The following is a 24,452-nucleotide window of genomic DNA, read 5'->3' on the forward strand; positions in this document are numbered from 1 at the left end:
TTGTACTAAGTAAATTTGAGTATAAGCTTAACTAGTTCATAAGATACCCAATGTATTATTAGATAAGATTTTCGTTGTAAGTCACGGGGTGACATTATCGCTATGTGATAAAATCCCTTAAATAAAGATGAAAAAAAAAAAAAAAAAAACAAGATTTGAAAATCAAATAGCTGAGATAAAAACAAAATGTAAAATAAAAACACTTTAGAATCTTCATTAAATGTTATAATTTAGTTAATTTACTTAAAAATAAGCAACCCTTATTGTTATTTAGCGAAATGGTCCCTTAATTATAAAAAGCTTATTGCATCTCTTTATTTTATCAAATAAATTACTAAGTAGACATAAAAAGCAAAATTTTCCGGTACCGTCACTAAAGGTAAGCATCCACAGGCCCGCATCGTACGCATTCCGTATGACGTCATCAGTACGCATCGCATGTAGGCATTGCCGATGATGCGGTCCGTACGATGCGGATCAGTGGACGCAGTTGTATGAGTTTCTATACAAGACAAACTAAAATCCGTTGCGTGCGATGCGTACGATGTGGGCCTGTGGACGCGTACCTTTACACGGCAAAACACCACGCAAGCGTTATTTCACGCCGTTGTACTGTAAGGCCGTGGTATCACTTAAGCCGGGATTAAATAAAATATTAAATAATCTAGAGGGCTTAGCACAAATTAGTTACGTTTTACTAGATCAAACTGCTTTACCGCGTCACTATACCTTTAGTACGAGTTTGCTTTATAAAGTAATCAAAACGAGAACGCGTTCGGCGCTCTGATTGGCCGACTTAAATTATCCAAGAACCAGCAATAAATCAGAGTGCCGAACGCGCTTTTGTTTCGATCTCGTTCAACGTAAAGCAAACTCGTATTAAGGGTACTGATTGGCCGACTCGAATAAACCAAGAACCAACCAATCAGATCGTCGAACGCGCTCTCATTTCTTTTTTCTTGACGTAAAGCAAACTCCTACTAAGCTTTCTGATTGGTTGGTTCATTAGAGTAGGCCAAAAAGCAAACTCGTGAGCCCTCAGATAGGTAAAATCAGTTCGACTTTTTCGTATACAATAAAATTTATACATGATACAGTGCAAGAGGGACGGAGCTATGTAGATTGTATAGCTCCGTCCCTCTTGCACTGCTCAATGATCGACCATTCTGACACAATTGTAATAGTAGACTAAGGCCCCTGTTCTGTACTATGTACTAGCTAAAATAAAACAACCATTTTGTGTATCAGACCAAAATTCAATCAAAAATACGTACAAAAACATTTTTACAAAAAAAAAACCTTGACAGACATAATTTGAAATAAATTAACATCAAATAAATAAGTATTTAAAAAAAACTAGAAGTAAGTAACTGTTTGACGAGGAACTCGACTAGTTTCAAGCCATGCTAGAGGCGTCAGCTGTAGCAGCGCGATAATCGCCGCGTCGTGTCGCGGAATGCTGCTCATGAATATGAGTCTCTAGCACGGCTGAAACTAGTCGAGTCAAACAGTTACGTGAGTAAGCCGATAACATAATAATTAATCGTATAATGTGACATAATTTTCTTACACAAGCCAATTTACACATACTTTTAATTATGCAAAATAATGTTGCAAAATAATGTTTATACATAAAATTAAAAGCATAATTTAATGATAAATCTCTCTTTATAAATGTATTTGTGACCACAATCTACTGATTATATGAAAAACAATTATGTGAAAATGCTCTTATGCCAAAACCATTATACCAAAATATATTATGTGAAAAATAGGATCCTAAATAGTTATAATATCTATACTTATTACCTCAGCGTATCAAGCTTCCACCTCAAAAAATTACCCTTTTTATTAAGAAATATATAAAACCTTCCACTTGTTAGGTTTTTAAAATATTGCATTACTGTAGATATGAAAGTTCACTTGCATTCTTAAAAAAAAATGCCTGCATCACGATTACGCAAACAATATTCACGAGATACTGACATAATCTAGAATATTCTAGAAAAATTCAATCACTCATCTTTCCATACGAAGGCACTTAGTCGGAATACTCCACTCATGTCCCAATTGAAGATACGTTCACCAGGTTTGGAGCCTCCAGCGCCCGCAATAACTATCAACGGCATAAAATGCTCGGCTGCCCTCATCGGATGAGCTTCCGTAGCCCCTTTCTGCTGTCTCCAGGACACCAAACCTTCTTTTCGTTGAGCCTCATCCTCCGCAGTGCAAACTTTGTTTAAGTATTCATCAAATTCTTTGTTTACTACGGACGATTGGTGTCGGCCTAGCATGAATTCTCTCATGTTGTGATACGACATTCCTGAGCCTAAAATGGCTATACCTTCTTTCCTAAATTCGTATAACGCTTGCCCAAGTTTATAATGCTGTTCCGGATCCTGATTGGACAAAACTGATATTTGTACTATAGGAACACTGGCTGCAGGGTTAATCAACATCATTGGCACAAAAACTCCATGGTCCCAACCTCTTTTCGGATCCAATTTCGATTTTATTCCCGCCTTTTTCAACGTATGATGTATTCTTTCTGCTAAAGCCGGATCTCCGGGCGCGTCATACTTATATTTGTATGTTTCTGGCGGAAATCCGTAGTAATCGAAGTATAGATCGTGATGCTTACCAGAAGATATAGTAACGACACTCTCTTCCCAGTGGGCAGTCACAAGAATAATACCTTTTATCTCCTTTAAATTCAAATGCTTTTGGACGCCGTCGCGCAGGAAATTCGTCAGTCCTGCGTGGTCTTTGTCCCCCAGAAGCGGCATAGGACCTCCTCCGTGGTTAACGAACATCGCAGGAGCAATTAAAGCCATTTTCTTAACACCACCAGTAAAATATCGGATTATATTCATGGACAGTAAGGACATAGACACTATGAACGCTACTTGTAGCAAAATCGTAAGTGTGTTGAGGATAAGCATGTAAACTGGTTTTGTATGACCTTATCGCACATAAATAATGTTTAATTAACCTCGAAGGTTATTGTTTTCGTCAGAATAATACAAAAAAATAGGTTATTTACTTCTTTTGACGATCAACTGACGTTTCGCGAATGAACTAAAAGTCATGATGACGGAAACGATCAGATGATGCGTCACAGATTCGAAATACACGATGACTGAACATTTTAGTGCAAGTTCAATTGTTCAATGTTAAGTTTTGTTTGGTCTTGAAAGTATTAGATACATGTTTTTGTTTTTGTGCCAATAAGCACAATCAAGGACCTTGAAGAAAGCACGGTTTTGTCAGATCTTAAGAACTAATTCATGACTTTAACCGTACATAATCCGACATAATCCGACATCATTGTGCAGTATAAGAATAACTAGTTTGAATATTTGTACACCATGTAGGAAAAACTAGCGAACATAAAGTTGGTAAATAATAAATCAAAGAACTTATGAATAAATACTAAAAACTTATAGTTCAGAGTTAGTTTATATGACCGTGAGCGCGAACAGATTGACTTTACCTACAAAAAATATTGTTTAACACAAAATCAGAATAAACTTAACAATAACCTGCTGCACCCTTCCTACAGTCGGGTAAAAATTTAAAATTAAAATCATTCACTCTTTATAGTTTCAGAACGAAACTGGGGCTGGAGAAAGGGATGCCACGACTGCAAGAAAGAGAAAAAAGCTTGCCGCCATTTAAAAATGGCTTCCTTTTGAGTTGTCTTTTTCCTACTGGCATAATTTTGAAATTATCTCAATTATCCGGTAACAAAACAATAAAATACTTTGTTTATTTACTGTAGATAATGTTATTATAGATCTTTGTATGAAATAAGACTTAGTATAACCTTGTATAATTGCAAAAAAGTGTTAAAATGTCGTGCCTTGGGCGAGGCGGTTCGCCCAACAATAAACCACAATATTTAGCGTCGAAACGCTCGTTTTAGTGTTTAAATTAAAACAAAAACAATAATAAAAATGGACAAGAAAAACAAGAAGAAAACTGTGATTAAGAGGAAAAGTGATGAGAGTGGCGAGGGTGAGAAAAAACAAAAAATTATGGTGAACAGAAAAAATGTTCAAGAGGAGAAAGAAAAGGTTGAGGTGGTGAATCAGGTGGTGGAAGTTCCTGTGGAGCAGGGCCAGCAGATCGTGCACACGGGGCAGCTGGTTGAGGGTAACTTCGAGCAGCCAGTCTTCGTAAATATGAAGGGGGAACCAGTACAATTGGGGCCTAATACCGTCATACTTTACGAGCAGAGTGGCAACCCTTCTAACTTCGCTTTCGGTGGTATGTGGACCATGGATTCTTCTGGAAGGATCGTGATGGCAGAGACGATATATGACGTGAAAGGAGAGCCTGAAGAAGAAGGAGCTAACTTTGTCCAAAGCAACACTGAAGTTACTACTGTGAGTTTGTTATTTTTAACTACAATTTTGCTTCTTTCCACCGTGTTATTGGGGTAAAAAGTATCCGTTATGCTATTCTAAACTATAATCCGTCTTTGTACCATATTTTATCCAAATCCAATCAGTAGTTTTTGCACAAAAGAGTTGCAAACATACTTTGAATGTGGAACAGATGTTTTGAATTAGATTTTTTTTTTATTTGACAAAGTTGGAGGGAAAATTAATAATTAGTATCAGTGGAAATGGTAGAACAGTTTCTCAGCTTAGCTATTACATCTTCGTATCATAGTAACATAGCACATTTATAATGGAAAAACACACTTATGGCTGTGTGATCAGCTGTTTTATAATGTATTTAATTTGATTTGATTCTTACTTAAAACACATAGGTACTTTTGTATGATCTAAAAACATGTTGAATGTGTTAATTCATCTTGACTAATAACTAAATAAAATTGGAGTTTGTTTCTAATAACTATTGAAATAACTGCTTTTGATGGAACTTTTCTTGGTAGGCAGCTTATGTAAAAATAAATAAAATAAAAAAGCCTTTTATTTCCAGTTAGTATAAATTTTCTTTCTTTACTTATTTCTATATGTATCTTTATTTCTATGTATTTTTATAACATTTATTTTTAATTTAATCTACTGGAACCCCAAGTTGGGTGAAGGCCTCCTCCAGTGACGCCCATTTGTCTCTGTCTTCAGCTACTTTTCTTTAATTTGGACCAGCTATTGCTTTAATGTCGTCTTCCCATCGTGTAATAGGTCTTCCTTTTGTTCTTTTGCCTAGTGTGCCATTCCAGAAAGTTACTTTTTTGGTCCATTTTTGGTCAGTTAGCCTTCCATTTCAATTTTTTTGTGTTGTACTAAGGAGTAATTACTACTTTTATTAGTCAAAATGTTTCAGAATTCATGCTATTACTGTGGGATTTTCGAAAACAAAAAATCCTAATAGTTCTTTTTATTCAGGGAATTGAGTTATTCCTTGCTTTGCATTTCTTTGTAATAAGTTAATAGATCTTCGCTTTTCACCATTTGTAACACCATATACTGTACGATGCCAGATATTCTGTGACCGATCCGGGAATTAAACCCGAGATTGATCAGTCACACTTGCAACCACTCAATCTACGAGTCAGACTTAGGGTACTTACTTAGGGAGCACTAAGAGAGGATTCCCACGAGCATGGGAATAACCGGGATCATTCAAGTCACTGGCAGAAGCCAGTCATCAATAAAACTCGCTTTACCTGACCCGGGAATCGAATCCAAGACCCCGTGCCCGGCAATCGCACTTGCGACCACTCGATCAACGAGACAGTCAATGTTCTTTATTTGGTAACTGCCACATAGATCACCGGTGACCTACATTAGTTGAGGATAAGTCTTCAACAGTTTTCTGATGGCAGTTAAAGGCTTTAACGCAATTAAAACAATATCTCACCAAATTAATTATTATATGTTATCGGCTTACTCACGTAACTGTTTGACAAGGAACTCGACTAGTTTCAAGCCACGCTAGAGGCTCATATTCATGAGCAGCATTCCGCGACAATCGCCGCGTCGTGTGTCGCAGAATGATGTAACATAACAATTAATTTAGTACATCTCACGAAAGTTACAATAAAATAATATCTCACAATTTTCAGCAACCAGTAGAAGAACAACCGAACACATATCAACAGTTTGAACTCAGCAGCGGCACACAGGTCGATGGACAGCAGGAGTATGAAGTGGCCATCATTGAGAACCCACCCGCCGAGACCACTGAGAAGTAAGTTTTTAATATAATAAACAAGGGCTCGAGTCCGTGGAGATTAATTTATATGAAAAAATAATAATAACAAGCTGATAAATGAGCAGACGGATCACCTGATGGTAAGCAATCGCAGTTGCCCAAGGACACTTGAAATACCAGAGGCGTAACAAGTGCGTTACCGGTCTTTTGGGGTTAGGAGCTTGAGGGTTGTTGGGCAATTGTGGATTGGGATACCTTCTTCCCAATCCATGATTGCTTGATTGTTATAGGGCGCGCGCGCATTTTGTTATTGTAATAAAAAGAAAACTAATGAGTATACAAAAAGAAGTTTGGGAAAGTTGTTTGTAATCATGAGTACAATCACGTGTTTGAATATCGTTCACTAATTTACCAGTCACTCTATATATTGTATTTTCTTCCTTCCAGCCCTGAACCCCAAGTGGTGACAAATGAAGACCAGCTAGTGGCCACAGGAACCGGCGCGGTGCGCTGGCTCAATCAGAAATATGACTTTGTGGTGCGGAAGCTGCAGTTGAATTATGGTAAGAAACTATTGAATTGTCTTTGAAACTAGTTTAAAGTTTTTTTTTTATATAGATCACCTCTATTTAGGCGCCTAGCTTTTTGGGCAGAAAGACTTGTGAGGAAGATGTGCAGCTTGTATGCGATGTATCGATAGTCATCTATAGCACGCATCTTTCCATATAAAAACATAGTTTAGCTGAGTCCGTTTCCACCAGTGCTAAGCTATGTATATGATTGGTGGAAGCCAAACGCATCCACAGCAATGTAACATAGCACATCTCTGGTGGAAAAGCACCCTTATGCTTGAGAAGCGGATTATCACAATATAATGATAGAAAGAAAAAAAGAAAGAAAAGAAAGAAAAAATGTTTATTTTGCACTGGACACGATGCACCAAAGAAAAAAAAAAACAAAATGAAAATTAAAACAAATATAAAAATAATAAAAACATTCACGAAATTCAATAGATACACTACCTTTCCCATACTCCAAATGTAAGAGACATTTCAGGTTCAAAATACATGCTGATTTATGTTTTATATTTTTATAATTATTGTGAGACATACTAAATTTACTAAAAATGATAGCGTGGCGTGCGAAGATTCGGTGATGTGCAGTAGGCTGCATGACGTTGCCGCGTCTGCACACGCTGCTCATGTGACTCGAAACTAGTAGAACTTTTCTCCATTAATTGACGTGAATGTTTACTTAATGTTATTTCACTCGTTCCAGACGCCGGAGTGAAGCTGCTGCACTCGCCGACCGGGTGCATACAGTGCGTGTACCTCACCACGCCCAGCATGCAGCTCGCCTTCAACGCCGTGCCGCAGTTCCTGTGCATCGAGACTGGTGAGTGTCACTACTAATACCACTACATATGAGTTTATTACTACTAATATATGATAACATATGGTTTTATTATAACTTTCGTGAGACATACTACATTTTTTAATACTTATTTACCTTACCCGTTAGTTACATTTTTAAATGTTTAATTAGAAAAAAAGAAAACGTTTAATAATATAAAAAGCAGTAGCCCACCAGTAAAAATACTAAAAAAAAATTATAAAAATACTAAATTAATTATTATGCTATCGGCTTACTCACGTAACTGTTTGACGAGGAACTCGACTAGTTTCAAGCCATGCTAGAGGCTCATATTCATGAAAGTAGCAGCGCGACAATCGCCGCGTCGTGTGTCGCGGAATGCTGCTCATGAATATGAGTCTCTAGCATGGCTTGAAACTAGTCGAGTTCCTCCTCAAACAGTTACGTGAGTAAGCCGATAACATCTATACTAATATTATAAAGCTGAAGAGTTTGTTTGATTGTTTGTTTGTTTGAACGCGTTAATCTCCGGAACTACTGGTCTGATTTGAATAATTCTTTTTGTGTTGGATAGTGCATTTATCGTGGAAGGCTATAGGCTATAAAACATCACGCTATGATCAATAGGGATCGAGCAGAGCGGGTGAAACCGCGCGGAAGTAGCTAGTTACTAATATAGGGTGACTGGTAATTAGTGAACGATATTTAAACACGTGATTGTACTCATGATTACAAACAACTTTCCCAAAGAAACGTTTTTTGTATACTCATTAGTTTTATTTTTATCGCAATAACAAAACAACTAAATATCGCGCGCGCGTGCTTTCGCATGATCAGCTGTTAGCAGCGAGGCGTCCGCGTTATCGGAAGACTAGTAGGTATTTTACAACTTTAACTTTTGCCATATTTTTCAATTAATCATGAGTATAGCAAAAAATATTTATTTGTACGTAGACTTAAAAAATACGTTGCTCCATACTAGGATTTTCTCCTGTGTCGTGTGTGCGTTTAATTACATACAAGTTCACATACACATGACACTCAGACCATGTCAGTCTGTCACCTTTGAGTCATATGTATTTAGATTTGTAGTAACAGAATTACTCTTGAGAATGTCTTACAATACGGTAGTTCACTACTAGTCAAATTCAATACTTTTATCGAAACGTCAAAAACGTTACTTTTCTATGAATTTTGTAGGAGATCGCAACTTATGACGTCATATTTTTTTTGCGTCAAATAGCATACTTCTCTAAAATTAGCTAGAAAAATTAAATAAATAAGTATATCGTCAAAATAATGAATGAAAGTACGATTATTTTATAATATTAAAATGTCAAAATAATTTATATTTAACCTAGGGAACTACCCAATTGAGTAGCGCTAAGTGTCTCACCATATTTAAACAAAAACATTCTCTATAATTACAGGCATAGAGTTCAACAGTACTATACCGACAGTGGGAGGCACGGGCACTCCGTCCCTCAAACACAACGTCACTCTGTTCCTCGCTGAGGATGGCAACGGGAAATCTGTTATTGTTAGTGCTGGTAAGTGAATTTTATTTTATTTTCTTTATGGTATAAGCCGGTATACGAGCAGACGGTTTACCTGATGGTAAGCAATCGCCGGCGCCTATGGACATTTGAAACACTAGAGGCGTTACAATTGCGTTGCCGGCCTTTTAGGGGTTAGTTATTTAAAGGTTTTTGTGGAATTGGGGATTGGGAAGGGGGTAATTGGGCCTCCGGTAACCTCAGTTACACAACAAAACACAACACAAGAGTTGTTTCACGTCTGTTTTCTTTGTGGTATCATTCCGGTCAGCAGTGCCGAAGCATGGCTCTCCCACACTTTTACTTTATTATACGATAGTATTCTATCACATATCTTCGGATAAGGTTTTTTTATGGTATATGTCGACAAACGAACAGATGGATCATCTGATGGTAATCATGCCCATGAACACCCACAACACTAGAGGAGTTACAAGAAGGGGAGGGGGGGATTGGGCCGTAACGCTAGAGAAGTTACAAGAGGGGAGGGGGGATTGGGACTCAGGTGAACTCACTTTCACAACTGCGTGTTATCCAAGAGTGCTAGAGCATAAAATTTTGAGAATATCTTTCTTTCCTTAAAAAAAAAAGTCAAAAGTCAAAGCATTTATTTCAATTAATCCTAAATAAGGCAGTTTTGAAACGTCAAATTGAATTGTCCGTCAGTCTGTCTGTCAGTGAAGCTAGGCGCTATTTTTAAAAATATATCTTTTTTTTTATTCGATAAAAACTAATGCTTGACTACAATCCCACCTGATGGTAAGTAGTGATGTAATCGTTGATGGTGAGGCGCACTAGTTTCTTAAGAGCCTATTCACTCTAGACTTGAAGACACCCACATTGTAACCCGATGGAAATATCTGTTTTTCTCCAGGTATCTCGACCCTAATCGGCGAAGACCTGACCTGGTTACTGGACACGTTCAAGTCCTGCAACCCTGCGTGGCGACAGGTCCGGTGTGTGGTCTGTGACCCTACCAAGTGTCAACAGGTAAGATAAACATCATTAATTAACTTTAAATAATGTATGTTGATAGAGAAAAGCTCTATTAGTTTCGAAGTTACAGAGGGACTCTTTATCGTGAGCAGTCTGCGCAGATGCGGCGACGCGCGCAAAATAATCATCAAATTGTAATATAGCTGCTCCCTGTATAGTTTAAAATAGTTTATATCGTCTTAGTATGCAAACTCATACCAAGGTTAAATTTTCTTAACTATCAAAATCTGGACAAAAAATGCTTTTTCACGATGTCTCAGACGGACAAAGAAACACACCTGGGGCTTCGCGGGCGTTAAGAAGTATTTATTATGAATGGAATTCATCAAATTCCTTTCCTAGGGGATGTTTACGGCATAGCTTTATACATGCAAAGTCTCAGCCCGATCGATATAAAATTGACTAAGTTTCATCTTCTATTTTATCCGCTTGAGTGTAGAATTGATCAAAATTCTTTCGCGGGAAGTCTTTAGACGTCGTTTTAATATTTTATTTTCATAGTCTGTGACTTACGCCCGAATACTGAAACGCTACTCAATTTTAAGTTGTAATTAAATATCGTGATATACTGTCTTTTACAAAGAATTTGTAGGGATCGAACTATTACTTGAGCGCGTCTTAAAATTGAGGGACGAATATTTGACCATTAATATTATAATATCATCATAATATCAGCTACAAGACGTCCACAGCTGAACAAAGGCCTCCACCAATGACTTATTTGATGTGAAAGACGGCTAGCTTTTGCCCTTGGCTTCGCTCGCATTAAGAAGTATTATCATTATTTTGTATACTAACTACTACATCTTTAATCCACAGGCAGTCCGCACAGCGTTCCCCTCAGCGCACGTAACATGCTCAGTATGGCAGGCCGCCCGCGCCGCCGCCAGACTGTGTAGTGCCGCGGGACACACGACACAACCCACGACACACACGACACAGCCCACGACACAGCCCGCGCTCTCCCCCCACGGGGAGCTAGCGGCGCGCTGCAAGACGTATGCACTTGCATTGCTAAGGGGGGACCATACTTTGACGCAGTTACAAGTAAGTTAATGCAAAAGAAATGCTTATTTAAGTGTGGGAGAGCTAGGTTGGGTCGGGTCGACCGGAGTGATACCACGGCTGAGTAGAAAACCGATGTGAAATAATGCTTGCGTTGTGTGAGTGAGGTTATCGGAAGCCCAATTACCTCCTTTCCAATCTACTCAATCCCCGATTCCTCAACAATCTATTAAATTTCTAACCCCCAAAATGCCGGCAACGCATTTGTAACGCCTCTGGTGTTTCGGGTGTAATTTTTTTCGTATAAGGCTCTTTGTTTCTTCGTCTTTGCTTTACTTAGTAAGTAGATAGTAGATACAGCGAGGAGAGATAACCAACTTACTTTGCCATCGCCAAGCTGGACTCGTGGCATATATAAAAATTATTATATTCAAAATTATTCATTCACTGAATAGGGATGATGACGGGGTATTAAAATTAAAAATCTAATTAATCCGTCAATTATGTTAAAATGACAATACTTCGATAAAACGAATCAAATCACGCAATATTTCAAATCAATGATCATATCTTCGAAAGTATTTGTTTCCATAATAAAATAAAAAATACGTGTCTAATGTTTTAAAATAATCTACAAGACGGACATTAAGTGCGAGTCGGACTCGCCCATGAAGGGTTCCGTAACAGCAAGTAGATGACACAATATAAAAGTTATAAAATAACTTAGTTTTACATAGCGTTCCATTGTCTCTGCATACCCCCGTGCGAGACAGGCGTGAGGTTATATATGAATGTTTTACATACTATTTGTATGAGCGATAAAGTTATATTTGCGTTTTTTGAAAATGTATTATTTCTTAAGAACTAAAAATGTACTATCTACTACTAATCTACCGTATTCCCTCTGCCAGGTCCTGAAGCGCAGTATAATAGGCACGGGCGCGGGCACGCTGCGCCTGTGGGAGCTACTGTCGCGGCCCAACGGGGCCATCGCCAAGCTGGACTCGTGGCTCGAGGCTGATAACTACACCAATATACTGCATAAGGTAAGTGCTTTGAGTTGTATTTTATTATACGGACCTTGTAGAGTCTAGAACAAATTCCGTGGGTTGAGGCGTTTTTGCCATATTTATTATAAGTTCACATACACATGACACGCAGAGCCGGAACTATAATTTATGGATCATATAAAGAGGTGCTTCGTGCGAGAATCGAACCTGCTACACGCTGAGTGGCAGCCGGCTGCCCAGCTATGGTGACAACCGTGCAGTCAATTGGCTTTCTATTGTAGGATTCATTATGCTGTTCATTAATAGTGGAGTGAGCCTTCTTAACTTATGTAACTTAAAAAATAAACTGTTGAGTTTCCTAAATAAATAAATAAATAAAAATAAAATAGTAAATTGTCTCTGCCTACCCCCATGGGGAGACTGGCGTAACGTTACCTATGTATATAAAACTATCTATACAATATTATTAACCCCCTAAACAACTTCGTTCCAGGGCCTAGAACGGCTAGTGACAAAATTCCAGAATCTTGTCCGCAATCCCCTTCAACTGGACGAGTTCGTGTCCATATTCTTCAACGTGGCCAACCAGCTCGAGAACGACAGGCGGACCTTCGCGCTCAGCAGGCTACGGGTGAGTACCACGTTACACCATCTCTACTCTTCCCCTGGGTGTCGTATACCCGACCGTTTGATCCTCCATATTCTTCAACGTGGCCAACCAGCTCGAGAACGACAGGCGGACCTTCGCGCTCAGCAGGCTACGGGTGAGTACCTTGTTTACACCGTCTCTACTCTTCCCCTGGGTGTCGTATACCCGACCGTTTGATCCTCCATATTCTTCAACGTGGCCAACCAGCTCGAGAACGACAGGCGGACCTTCGCGCTCAGCAGGCTACGGGTGAGTACCACGTTACACCATCTCTACTCTTCCCCTGGGTGTATTATACCCGACCGTTTGATCCTCCATATTCTTCAACGTGGCCAACCAGCTCGAGAACGACAGGCGGACCTTCGCGCTCAGCAGGCTACGGGTGAGTACCACGTTACACCATCTCTACTCTTCCCCTGGGTGTATTATACCCGACCGTTTGATCCTCCATATTCTTCAACGTGGCCAACCAGCTCGAGAACGACAGGCGGACCTTCGCGCTCAGCAGGCTACGGGTGAGTACCACGTTACACCATCTCTACTCTTCCCCTGGGTGTCTTATACCCGACCGTATAATCCTCCGTCCGTCCATGCATGCATGGGGAGCCACTGGATGTAGGTGGCGGCTTGTTGTTCTACGTAGAGGACTAAGAGGAAAGCCTTCGTTCAACAGTGGACGTCTTCCGGCTGATGATGATGATGATCCCATCTAACTACTTCCCCTCCCTATTATTGCCCCCTCACTTCCGTTTGCACCATTCCTTTACCCCTTTTGTTACTCCCTCGCTGCCCCTTACCTCTCACAGCGTCCCTGTTACTACACCCTCTCCCCCTTATACCTCCGTCTCTCGCATTATCTTTCTCACTTTTTCCTCTCTTCTACCCCTGCTTCTTTCCTTTACCCGTTCCCCTCTTTCGTTTAATCCTCCCTGTCACCCTCTCACTACTACCACTTTACCATTTACTACTCCTACTTTCCCCCACCCTCCACTCTGACTGTAAACTTGCATTTTAATTTAAATAAATACCTTAGTATTACAACTTGAGACGGGATATTTACCATATATGTATATTTATGTCTATGAGTTTCCGATATTTCGCCACTGTTACAAGTACCATGATTACGGTTGAAAAAAATAAATAAAAATATTATATATTTCCTCTTTCAGCACAATATATTTATGTCTAAAACCCTTGTTCCCAGGACACGGAGACGCTGAAGCAGTCCCCTACGGACACGATCACGCAGTACGCATACAACCTGATGTCGCACCAGACCAAGTTGGCGCAGAAATGTCTCGACGATAGAGCCGGCAGGTAACTGTCTCAACTGTCCTATTATTTCATATTTTAATATACACAGTGTAACATAAAGGGGTTTTTTTTATCCAATGACTTCTCTCGCCTTCGGCGAGGCGAGAGAAGTGTCAGACTCTTACTGACTAAAAACCACCCCGTTCCTTCTCCTGCTTTTCGACCCGAAGCCCCGGTAAACCCGCTAGGTAGTCCGCAGCTCCGGATCAGGCATCAGCCCTACTGGGCCCCATCTGTGGTGGTCTGATGGCTCTTTGAGGCGCGCGCGGAACGCGACGCGCCGCACACAAGGTAACAAAAAGGGGGTATACATATCAAGTGCACGGTTTCTAGATAACATAACAAACGATACGGGAAGGGTTTTTTAAACTCATGTTTTCATGGTACGAAGTTATGAATTTTTCCAATATTTTTATTTTTCATGCGAATCAAAATTAGGTAGACAGGTACTAGGCGACAGATTTACAGAAGAAATGTTTCGTAATTAGCGAGTGACCCCTGTAGTGTTGTGACACGTTTGTATGATTTAAAATCAAGAACCATGCGACACCGAACCTTTTTTAAACGTATTTTAAGCTGAAACTTTTTGTAGAGATTCTATTTCTTCAGTGCTTCTTGATGTATATTATGGGTTTTGTTAAACGCTGTATAAAATATAAAAATAAGTCGGGTTTCCTTCCTGACGCTATAACTCCAGAACGCACGAACCGATTTCCACGGTTTCACATTCGTTGGAAAGGTCTCGGGCTCCGTGAGGTTTATAGCAAAGAAAATTCAGGAAAAAATCAAGAGTAAAGCAGGAAAATAGGGATAATCATTGGTGGCGAAACGAAGTTCGCTGGGTTTGCTAGTAATTTTATAATAACTATCGTGAGACATACATTAGTATGTTATTATTCAGTTTCGGTTCGGTAGTATTATTTGTTATTGTTGTTTAAGACGCTCTCAAATGTAGTTTTATCACTATCAATTCTTTATAATATGACAGAGATAGCACTTTAGGGAACAGCGAGTAAAGTTCCCTAAAAAAAGGAGGATCCTCCGACCAGGCGAGGTGATCGTGCCTGGCGGGCTTTCTGCCCAACTGTTGTTCGTTGGGATTTTCTATCCGTGTTATTTCGCATGTAAACTTCGTATGTGCGATGCAGGATATTTATGACGTCATCCGTTGATTTGCTCGTCGATAGTCTATGTGCGACTACTGTCATGTGTCACTTGTCAGAGTGACAGAGATAGCACGATATTTTAGTACAACTTAAAATTGAATAGCGTTTTTATTTATTTTTTCGGTTGTGTGTTCGGGCGTAAATTAACTAAAAAATCACGGTTTACTAAGCTCTACTCTTAATGCTCAAACACACGTAACTAGAGCGGACATAATTCCCGAATAAAAGTGTTCTGACGTTGCAGGAAACACAGTAGTGCCGCCATCTGCAAGTACGGCACGTCGACCCAGGAGTGCTCCTGTCTCTTCAGCAAGGTGTTCCGGCTGCCCTGCAGGCATATCCTCATGTTGACCACGGAACTCAAGGTATGTTTTTTTTTCTGTAATCGAGCAGACGTATTACCTGATGGTAAGCAATCGCCGCCGCCCATGGACACTTGAAACACCAGAGGCTTTACAAAAGCGTTACCGGCTTTTTGGGAGTTAGGAATTTAAGTTTTGTTGTTCGGGAATGGGGATGGGGAAGATTGGGAAGGGGGGAATTGGGCCTCCGGTAACCTCACACACAACGAAACAAAACGCAAGCGTTGTTTCACGTCGGTTTTCTGTGAGGCCGTGGTATCACTCCGGTCGAGCCGGCCCAGCAGTGCCGAAGCATGGCTCTCCCACACAAAAATGTTGCATTTCATTCTGATTTTATTTTATTAATTTATTTCATTTATTGTCAGCCATGGTCGTCCCACTGCAGGGCAAAGGCCCCTTAATATATTTCATTCTTAACCGACTTAACAAAAATAGTTACTGTGTGTGTTATTTAAGTCAGTCGAGCGAGATTAATAAAAAATGAATACTTACGTAGGTTGTATTAATTTTCTGTTCAAAAAAACTTTCAATCTTCAATTTTCTTTACTGCCTCCATTTTTTTAAGTCAGGTAATATCTTAACTTCGTTAGTCTGAAAAATACTATGCTGAAAACCGTATCAAAATCTCAGAAGATGTATCTCATAATAATTATTAATAAACATTGATTTTCATTCATATGTATTTGTTGATTTTAATAAATACGTAACATCGTATGTACAACATAAAATGTTAATTATTATGTTATCGGCTTACTCACGTATTGTTTTGACGAGGAACTCGACTAGTTTCAAGTAGCAGCGCGACAATCGCCGCGTCGTGTGTCGCGGAATGCTGCTCATGAATATAAGCCTCTAGCATGGCTTGAAACTAGTTCCTCGTCAAAACGTTACGCGAGTAAGCCGATAACATAATAACTAATTTAGTAGTGTCTCACGAAAGTTACAATAAAAACATAATATGTATGCACAAAATTAGCTTTTCTTCGTAAATTCGATTATCCGGATTTTCGATTATCCGATTGCCTAACATGGACAATAATTAGTCCCAATCGAGTTTCTACTGTATAAGATTTTGGGCAAAATAGTTTTTTAGACTGCCTCGTAGGTGAGTGGTTGCAAGTGCGACACCAGACAAGGGGTTTCGGGTTGATTCCCGGGTCAGGCAAAGTATTATTGGGTTTTCTTTTTGGCATTTTCGAAAATTTGTCCCATGACGATAGTTATACAAAGTTTTTCTTCAATTTCAGGTTAAGACGCACATCCCGTTCGAGCCGCGGTGGACGGTACAACACTGCCTGTTCGGCTGCGAGAACCTCAACTCCGCCACTACTAATAACACCGGTAAGTGGACAGACAGACAGACAGACAGTAGGCACCACCCATAGAGGCTATCCATTAAATTAAGGGGGGGGGAAGTGGTCGACAAAGTGTGACTTTATGTGACAAGGGCGGAGGGGTTAAATTTCGTGACGTCACATTTCATTTATTATAATCTAACTATTAAAACAGTCCCTTGAAACTATTATCGAAAAGCTTAAAAAAATGCAGATGTTAAATTATAAAATGTGACGTTACACTAGGAAGGGGTCTCACAAATGTCAATGTCACTATTTTTGACCTGTTTGGAGATTAGTTGGTCCGAATATTGGGAAGATTGGGGATAGGGGTTATTGGGCTTCGAGTAGTATATTAATTTTTACTATAATCTCCGAATTACTCGCCAAGCATTGGGATTATGAATAATCTCCTGAAAGTAAGATACGTTTCTTTGGTACCTACTGTATGACTGGCTACTCCTACTGTTTCACCCACTCTGCTCGGCTTCTATTGATCATAGCGTGATGTTTTATAGCCTACAACCTTCCTCGATAAATGGACTATCCAACATAATAGGAATGATTAAATTCGCACCAAGTACTTCCGGAGATTAGCACGTCCAAACAAACTCTTTAGCTTTATGTATTCATATAGATGATATATATAAGATGAGTTGTATTGTTGTGTGTACAGGCGCGGGTTCGTTCCTGGAGCAGGTGGTGGTGGAGGCGGAGGACGCGCCGCGGCAGACCATGCAGCAGTCCGCCGTGCATCAGGTGCGCAAATTGTTGATGAAATTCCCAATATTTACGTTAATTTGTCATAGATTTTATCTATATATTAATACGTGAACTTTGGACCCCTTTTTACGCGAGCATAAAATTTGGTACACTTATAGTATATGTGTAGGAGAAGTCCAAAACACTAATATTTTTCAAAAATAATGCTTATAAACTACATTAACGGCGCATTCCAATAAACTACCGATCGGTAGATGTGCCTACGAGCCGTAGAATTTTGACACATTTTGTATGGAGCTTATGTCAAAATTCTACGGCTCGTAAGCAAATTTACCGATCGGTAGTTTATTGGAATGCGCCGTAAATCAATAAATAAAACATTACACACACACTACCATGCATAGTATCTGATCGTATTTGCCATAACGTCAAAATCGACAGACATTGCGATGATATTCTCACGTCTCATATGAATAGTTTTCCTGTTCATGATGCGCCGGAATATATTAATTTGAATTTTACAAAACTAATAGCAATTCGTTAAATAAAAATTATCCTTGAACGTATGTTAAGTGGTATTGTAAATTAAATCGTATATGGTCGAATTTCGACCACTAATTATCAAAAATATTCGAATTCTGTTTAAATATGTTTTTCTTAACTTAAAAAAAGGAGGTTCTCAGTTTAACTTTTTTTTTTTTTTTTATCGTTGCCCCACACTAGGATTTTCTCCTGTGTCGTGGGTGCGTTTACAAACATACAAGTTCACATGCACATGACACCCAGACCCGAAACAACAATTTGTGGATCACACAAAGAGTTGCTCCGTGCGGGAATCGAACCCGCTACACGTTGCACGGCAGCCAGTTACACAGCCACCACGCCAACCGTGCAGTCTGTTGTATGTTTAATATGTATGTATGTTTGTACGAGATTATCTCGTGTTTCACTATACCGAATTTGATGCGGTCATCAGCATAGTATTTTTCAGACTTAAAAGAAGGTTTCAGGGAGACTGTTCCTTTTCCTTTTTAAAAATAAATTTTAAATGCGAAAATCGTGTAAATATTTCGATACACGCTACACGAGAGGAGTTACAAGTGCGTTGCAGGAGTTTTAGAGTTCTTTTCTCTTACAAAAAGCTGACTACGTATTTGGAACTCCACTAGTGCTTCGGGTGCAAATGGACGGCGTTAATAGCTTACCATCAGGTGATCCGTCAGCCCCTCTAGATGGTCCCACCTTCTTTGCATGTTTTTTTTTATTGGGACAAGCCCGCCACACCCTCTCAAATCCGCTACAACGCCTGTGCACCAGGATCTACAGTAGATACAACCATGAAAACAGCGGAACACTGAAGTCCAACGTCCCAGGGACATGAATGACTGTCTTGGATCCCGCAACGAAATAAATCAGAAGATATTATTAGAGGAGAAGAAAAAAGGAGCCGCGTACTACCTTGCGGGTTTACTTGAAAAGCAGGAGTAGGAACGGGATGGTGTTTAGTCAGTAAGAGTTTGACACTCCCTCTCGCCTCGCCCAAGGCAGCCCTCTCTAGCTTGTCCCCCCTGCTTTGCTTGTGTATGTAAATGTAGTAAATAATGTTTGTGTTTGCTCCAGGTAGGCGGCGTCAGGCAGCAACAGTATGTTCTAGCCACCGCCGGCCAGCCCGCCACGCCCGTCTCGCAGGTACCCACATACACACGTTTCTAATTAAGCTTTTATAACATACTAGCGGACCCGAAGACGTTGTCCTTTTACACGTCTGTTGGCGCGGTGGCTTAAAAAAACATTGTCCAGCGGATAAAATTGTGAATCAAAACGGGTCTCAGATTCCCTTGAATACGGTCAACAAAAAAATTCATCAAAATTCCATTCGTTTCCGAGAAGTTCTGACATACACACTTACAGAAGAATTATATATATAAAGACTAGCTACTTCCGCCCGTTCACCCGCTCTGCTGAGCAATATTGATCGTAGCGTGATGTTTTATAGCCTATAGCCTCTCTCGATAAATAGACTATCCAACACAAAGATAATTATTCAAATCGGACGGAGATTAGCACGTTCAAATAAACAAACTCTTCAGCTTTATAATATTAGTATAGATACCGTATGGGGAAACCTCTTATGACTTAATTAAAATTTAAATCACATATTTGTTATCATCTTGTCTGACGATATACCAAATATGATCTAAGTAGGATTATTTTTTGAGCTAATTTGAACACTCTTTACCTTTACGGCATTATAACAGCCGCGCCGCATGTCCGTGACATTCTTAGACAACCTACAACATTACAGCTCTACTGTGGTCAAGGAAGTGGAGCTGTTCATACAGAATTTAATACTTGCCGGGCAATAGATCTCGGGTTCGATTCCCTCGGTCGGACGGAGACTGGAATTGTGTCAAGTATATGGCAATAGGCTCACCCCTATTACATGGGACTTACAACATAAATTGTGAAAAGTGGGTGTACATGCTGTAATGTGCACCACTGCCTACCCCTTCGGGGATACAAGGCGTGACGTTGCTAAAAAAACCTTTTCTATGTAAAAAAGACAGTAATATTAACCTAATCCTCTTTGGGTTTGCTCCTTTATGTATCAGAATACACAAACCTCACAATATTCTGTGTATATAATCAATAATTATTGTGAGACATACTTAAATTAACTTAAAATAACGGATTACTCACATAAATTATTAAAAAAAGCTCTCGACTAGTTACAAGTCGAAACGGGATTCTTATTCGTAGATAAACTTTATTTTCAATTACCTAATTCTCCCCTAAAACACTTCTCCAGGTGATATTCTGCGGCGGCGGCGTGGGCGGCGTCTCGGGCGTGTCCAACGTCGGGGGCGGAGCGCCCGTCATCACGTCGGTGCTCTCTGCGGGGGGCGCAGTCCTAACCCCACACCACTCGCTGCATCACTGACACAAACTCACAAACCCCGGGAAACCGCCATCGAACGATAGTCGGACCCGTGTTGTACCTAAGGCGAATTAGGCAAGTGTTTATGGCGCCACGTTATAGAGGGCGCTGCGGGTCGCGTGTACAGTGGGGGCTACTGGGTTATTGGTCACTATATGGTGATAGTGTGAATGTTTCGTTCCTTCCATTCAAATATCGGAAACTCATTAAAATTGAAAAACATGGTAAATATCCCGTTTTAAGTTCCAATTCTAGTCTCATTCGTACCACTAACATTTACTACTCCGCCGTCCCCCTTACTACCTCCCTTTCCCATTACGACGCACTTTTTCCTTACTGTCCCCCTTACCCCTTATTCCCCCCTCCCCCTTATACCCCCCTTACACATTTTCACCTCCCACTTTATCCCCTTAATAAGCTAGTTTCCTACTAGTCAAATTCAATACATTTATCGAAACCTCAAAAAAATAGACACCCGCTCCTCATACATGAGAAGCATTTGCGCCATTAGGGGTGACCATATAAACAGTACCCCCTACTGCCCATAGAATGACAGCGGCCCCTATAAAGTTAGGGGCGCCTATAAGGTACTTGCCTAGGTAACTCTTTAGGTAGAATCCGGCCTCCGATGATAACTAACTATATATAATTGGCTACGGGGTTTCTGTGTGTTCATTTCATTGTTAAATGGGCCCTTTTTGAGTGTGTATTAAATGTAATACGCTAACGTCCGAATACTCAAACGCTACTCAATTTTAAGACGCTCTCAAATGTAGTTCTGTCACTATCAATTCTTTATAAAATGACAGAGATGGCACGATATTTAAGTCCAACTTAACATTGAGTAGCGTTTGAGTATTCGGACGTAACTGCCGCACTCAGAGACATTTAACGGTTACTTAAACTATTCCTTAGTAACGAGTTTGTTCGGAATACAATTGCTAAGGACTGAGTTAAGTAACCATTAAATGGCTAAGTACGGCAATAAGTCAAAGTCAAATCATTTGTTCCAATTAAACCATATACTTAGGTACTTAAATAAAGAAAGAAATGAATTATTATATTATCGGCTTACTCACGTAACTGTTTGACGAGGAACTCGACTAGTTTCAAGCCATGCTAGAGGCTCATATTCATGAGCAGTATTCCGTGACAACATAATTACTTTAGTATGTCTCACGAAAGGTATTAAAAAATTAAAGAAATAAATTATAGTCTGTCAGTCTGTCCGTCAGTGAAGCTAAGTGCTTGTTCCAAAGTGTAGCTTCGAATGGAGAAGAACGAGCAAGAAACTCCATTCGTTACTCTTTTAAAAAATATAGTATATTGCTAGTTTCCTACTAGTCAAATTCAATACTTTTTTCCGAAACATTAAAAACGATATTTTATATGAATTTTATATGAAACTAGCGACCCGCCCCAGCTTCGCATGGGTGCAATGGTAATATATTATACATGTATTATACATATAAACCTTCCTCTTGAATCACTATCTATTAAAAAAAACCGCATCAAAATCCGTTGCGTAGTTTTAAAGATTTAAGTATACAAAGGGACATAGGGACAGAGAAAGCGACTTTGTTTTATACTATGTAGTGATGTTGCGACTCTTATAATGCGAATTACATTTAATACATATTATTTAAAAATAAAAGGCCCATACACAAGTCATTTTCAAATAAATATGTCTCAGCTTACTACACTACGTATGTATCGTCACGCCTTTTATCCCCGAAGGGGTAGGCAGAGGTGCACATTACGGCACGTAATGCCGCTATACAATGTATGGTTGTTTATATTTTATTGAAAACTCATGAATACTGCCTCGTTTGTCGAGTGACTGCCAGGCAAGGGGTCTTGGGTTCGATTTTCGTCTCGGACAAGGAATTGCTGGGCTTTTTTCGGTTTATCGAAAACTTGTGTCCAGTATATGGCAATAGACTCACCCCCTATTACATGGGACTTATAACATGACTGATGAAAAATGGATGTTATATCATATAATATGTGCACCTCTGTCTACCCCTTCGAAGATTAAAAGGGGTGACGTTATATTTTTTTGAAGTTTTTCGAAAACAGCTCTTTTTAGACGACTCAATAGAACAAAAGCTATGTATAGACTATATAAATACCTCGGGTTTGACCGTTTTTATCACTACAAAACCCTTAGTATCGAGTTTACTTTACGTTTAAAGTAATCGAAACGGGAGCGCGTTCGGCGCTCTGATTGGTTGATTTTTTAGGGAACAGAGAGTAAAGTTCCCTAAGTAAAGCAGTATCCTCCGACCAGGCGAGGTGATCGTGTCTGGCGGGCTTTCTGCCCAACTGTTGTTCGTTGGGATTTTCTATCCGTGTTTATTCGCATGTAAACTTCACATGTGCGATGTTTTTTTTTTTATGTTAAATGGGCCGACGTTTGGCCGCTATCTCGCCTGATGGTAAGTGATGATGCGGCCTACGATGGAGCACGTCTGCCCATAAGCAACCTATTCACTCGGGCCTTGAAGACACCCAGGTTGTACCCATCAGGAAACACAGACTCCGGCAAGGAGTTCCACTCCCTAGCAGTTCGCACAAGGAAGCTTGAATGTAGGGTTTTATGACGTCATCCGTTGATTTTGCTCGTCGATAGTCTATGTGCGACTTCTGTCATCTGTCACTTGTCATGTGTCGCTACAGTTTATTCGAGCCGACCAATCAGAACGCCGAACGATTTCGTTTCAAATACTTTGAAACGTAAAGCAAACTCGTACTAAGGGTACAGGGGAGATTTCATTAAAATCTTTATTACCATTGTAAAATTAAAGTCAAAATAATTTGTTCCAATAGGGATGATGACGGGGTATGAAAATTAGAAATCTATTTAGTCCGTCAATTAGGTAATGAAAAAATATTAGACACGTATTTTTTTATTTTGTCATATAAGATAACGATACTTAGATAAAACGAATCAAAGTTTAGAAGTGGGAGCAAATACGTCATTTCTACGTTTAAAATGTACCTAGAAGTGACGTCACGCGATATTTCAAATCGATATATCGTCGAAAGTATTTGTTTCGGTGAGAAAATAAAAAATACGTGTGTAATGTTTTAAAACAATCTACAAGATGGACATTGAAATAAAAATTAGTCATCTACCCTATTAATCAGACCACCACAGTAGGGCTGATGCCTGATCCGGAGCTGCGGACTATCTAGCGGCTTTTCCGGGGCTCCGACTCGAAAAGCAGGAGTAGGAACGGGGTGGTTTTTAGTCAGTAAGAGTCTGACACTCCCTCTCGTCTCGTCCAAGGCGGGAGAAGTCATAGGATGATTTTCCCCCCATAAAAAAGCCCTATTGAGATAGGTTTTTAATTTTGGCTTTAAATTGAAAATGGCTAAAGATTTTATGAAATACAGACCTGAAAATTAGCTAATAATAGGCTATTACTACATAAGTTTTGTAAATAATATAATAATTATTATAATAAATAGCAATAAAAGTGTATCTACGGTGCGTTGCATTTTTTTTTTCTATTTTTAGTTCAATTCTCTCATGTCCGAATACTCAAACGCTACCCAATTTTAAGACGCTCGTATCGTTTGAGTATTCGGGTGTAAAAAGTAAACTAAAGGTTTACCGCCGTACTCAGTGTCATTTAATGGATGCAAGCGTATAGGGTGACTGGTAATTATTGAAGAATATTTAAACACGTGATTGTACTCCTGATTACAAACAACTCTCCCAAAGATACTTTTTTTGTTTAGTTTTATTTTTATCACAATAACAAAAAACTATTCTAGTGTAGTCTCTTAGTCGGGTACATGACACCCGCGATGAAGATAGTGTCAAATGAATTCTACATTGCTATCACAAAATGTCATATTTTAGTAAAAAACGCATAGTTTTTTAATAA

The 24,452-nt window shown here is 39.5% G+C and overlaps 2 protein-coding genes across 4 annotated transcripts; one reads left to right on the top strand and one right to left on the bottom strand.

The window, feature by feature from the left end:
• Positions 1-1,505: 1,505 nt before the first annotated feature.
• Positions 1,506-3,080, bottom strand: LOC118278497 (uncharacterized). The gene has a single exon (XM_035597713.2). It carries the CDS (start codon positions 2,940-2,942, stop codon positions 2,016-2,018), a length of 927 nt encoding a protein of 308 aa, XP_035453606.2. The 5' UTR covers positions 2,943-3,080; the 3' UTR covers positions 1,506-2,015.
• Positions 3,081-3,650: 570 nt separating this feature from the next.
• On the top strand, positions 3,651-24,052 carry LOC118278781 (uncharacterized). Of its 3 annotated transcripts, none has more exons than XM_050703505.1 (15): positions 3,651-4,388; positions 6,041-6,165; positions 6,577-6,692; positions 7,408-7,524; positions 8,934-9,053; positions 9,934-10,049; positions 10,875-11,102; positions 11,972-12,106; positions 12,564-12,701; positions 13,924-14,036; positions 15,453-15,564; positions 16,809-16,902; positions 17,572-17,654; positions 19,239-19,307; positions 20,428-24,052. In XM_050703505.1, the coding sequence occupies exons 1-15, from the start codon at positions 3,957-3,959 to the stop codon at positions 20,557-20,559; spliced, it is 2,130 nt and encodes a 709-aa protein (XP_050559462.1). In that variant the 5' UTR covers positions 3,651-3,956; the 3' UTR covers positions 20,560-24,052. The 3 variants fall into 3 exon arrangements, with proteins under 3 accessions (XP_050559462.1, XP_050559461.1, XP_050559463.1); XM_050703504.1 differs by having other exon boundaries at positions 3,652-4,388; positions 15,444-15,564; XM_050703506.1 differs by having other exon boundaries at positions 3,652-4,388; positions 15,444-15,564; positions 19,243-19,307.
• The last annotated feature ends 400 nt before the right edge of the window (positions 24,053-24,452 follow it).

The sequence above is a fragment of the Spodoptera frugiperda genome, chromosome 24, assembly GCF_023101765.2.
Source record: "Spodoptera frugiperda isolate SF20-4 chromosome 24, AGI-APGP_CSIRO_Sfru_2.0, whole genome shotgun sequence".
NCBI classification, from domain to species: domain Eukaryota; kingdom Metazoa; phylum Arthropoda; class Insecta; order Lepidoptera; family Noctuidae; genus Spodoptera; species Spodoptera frugiperda.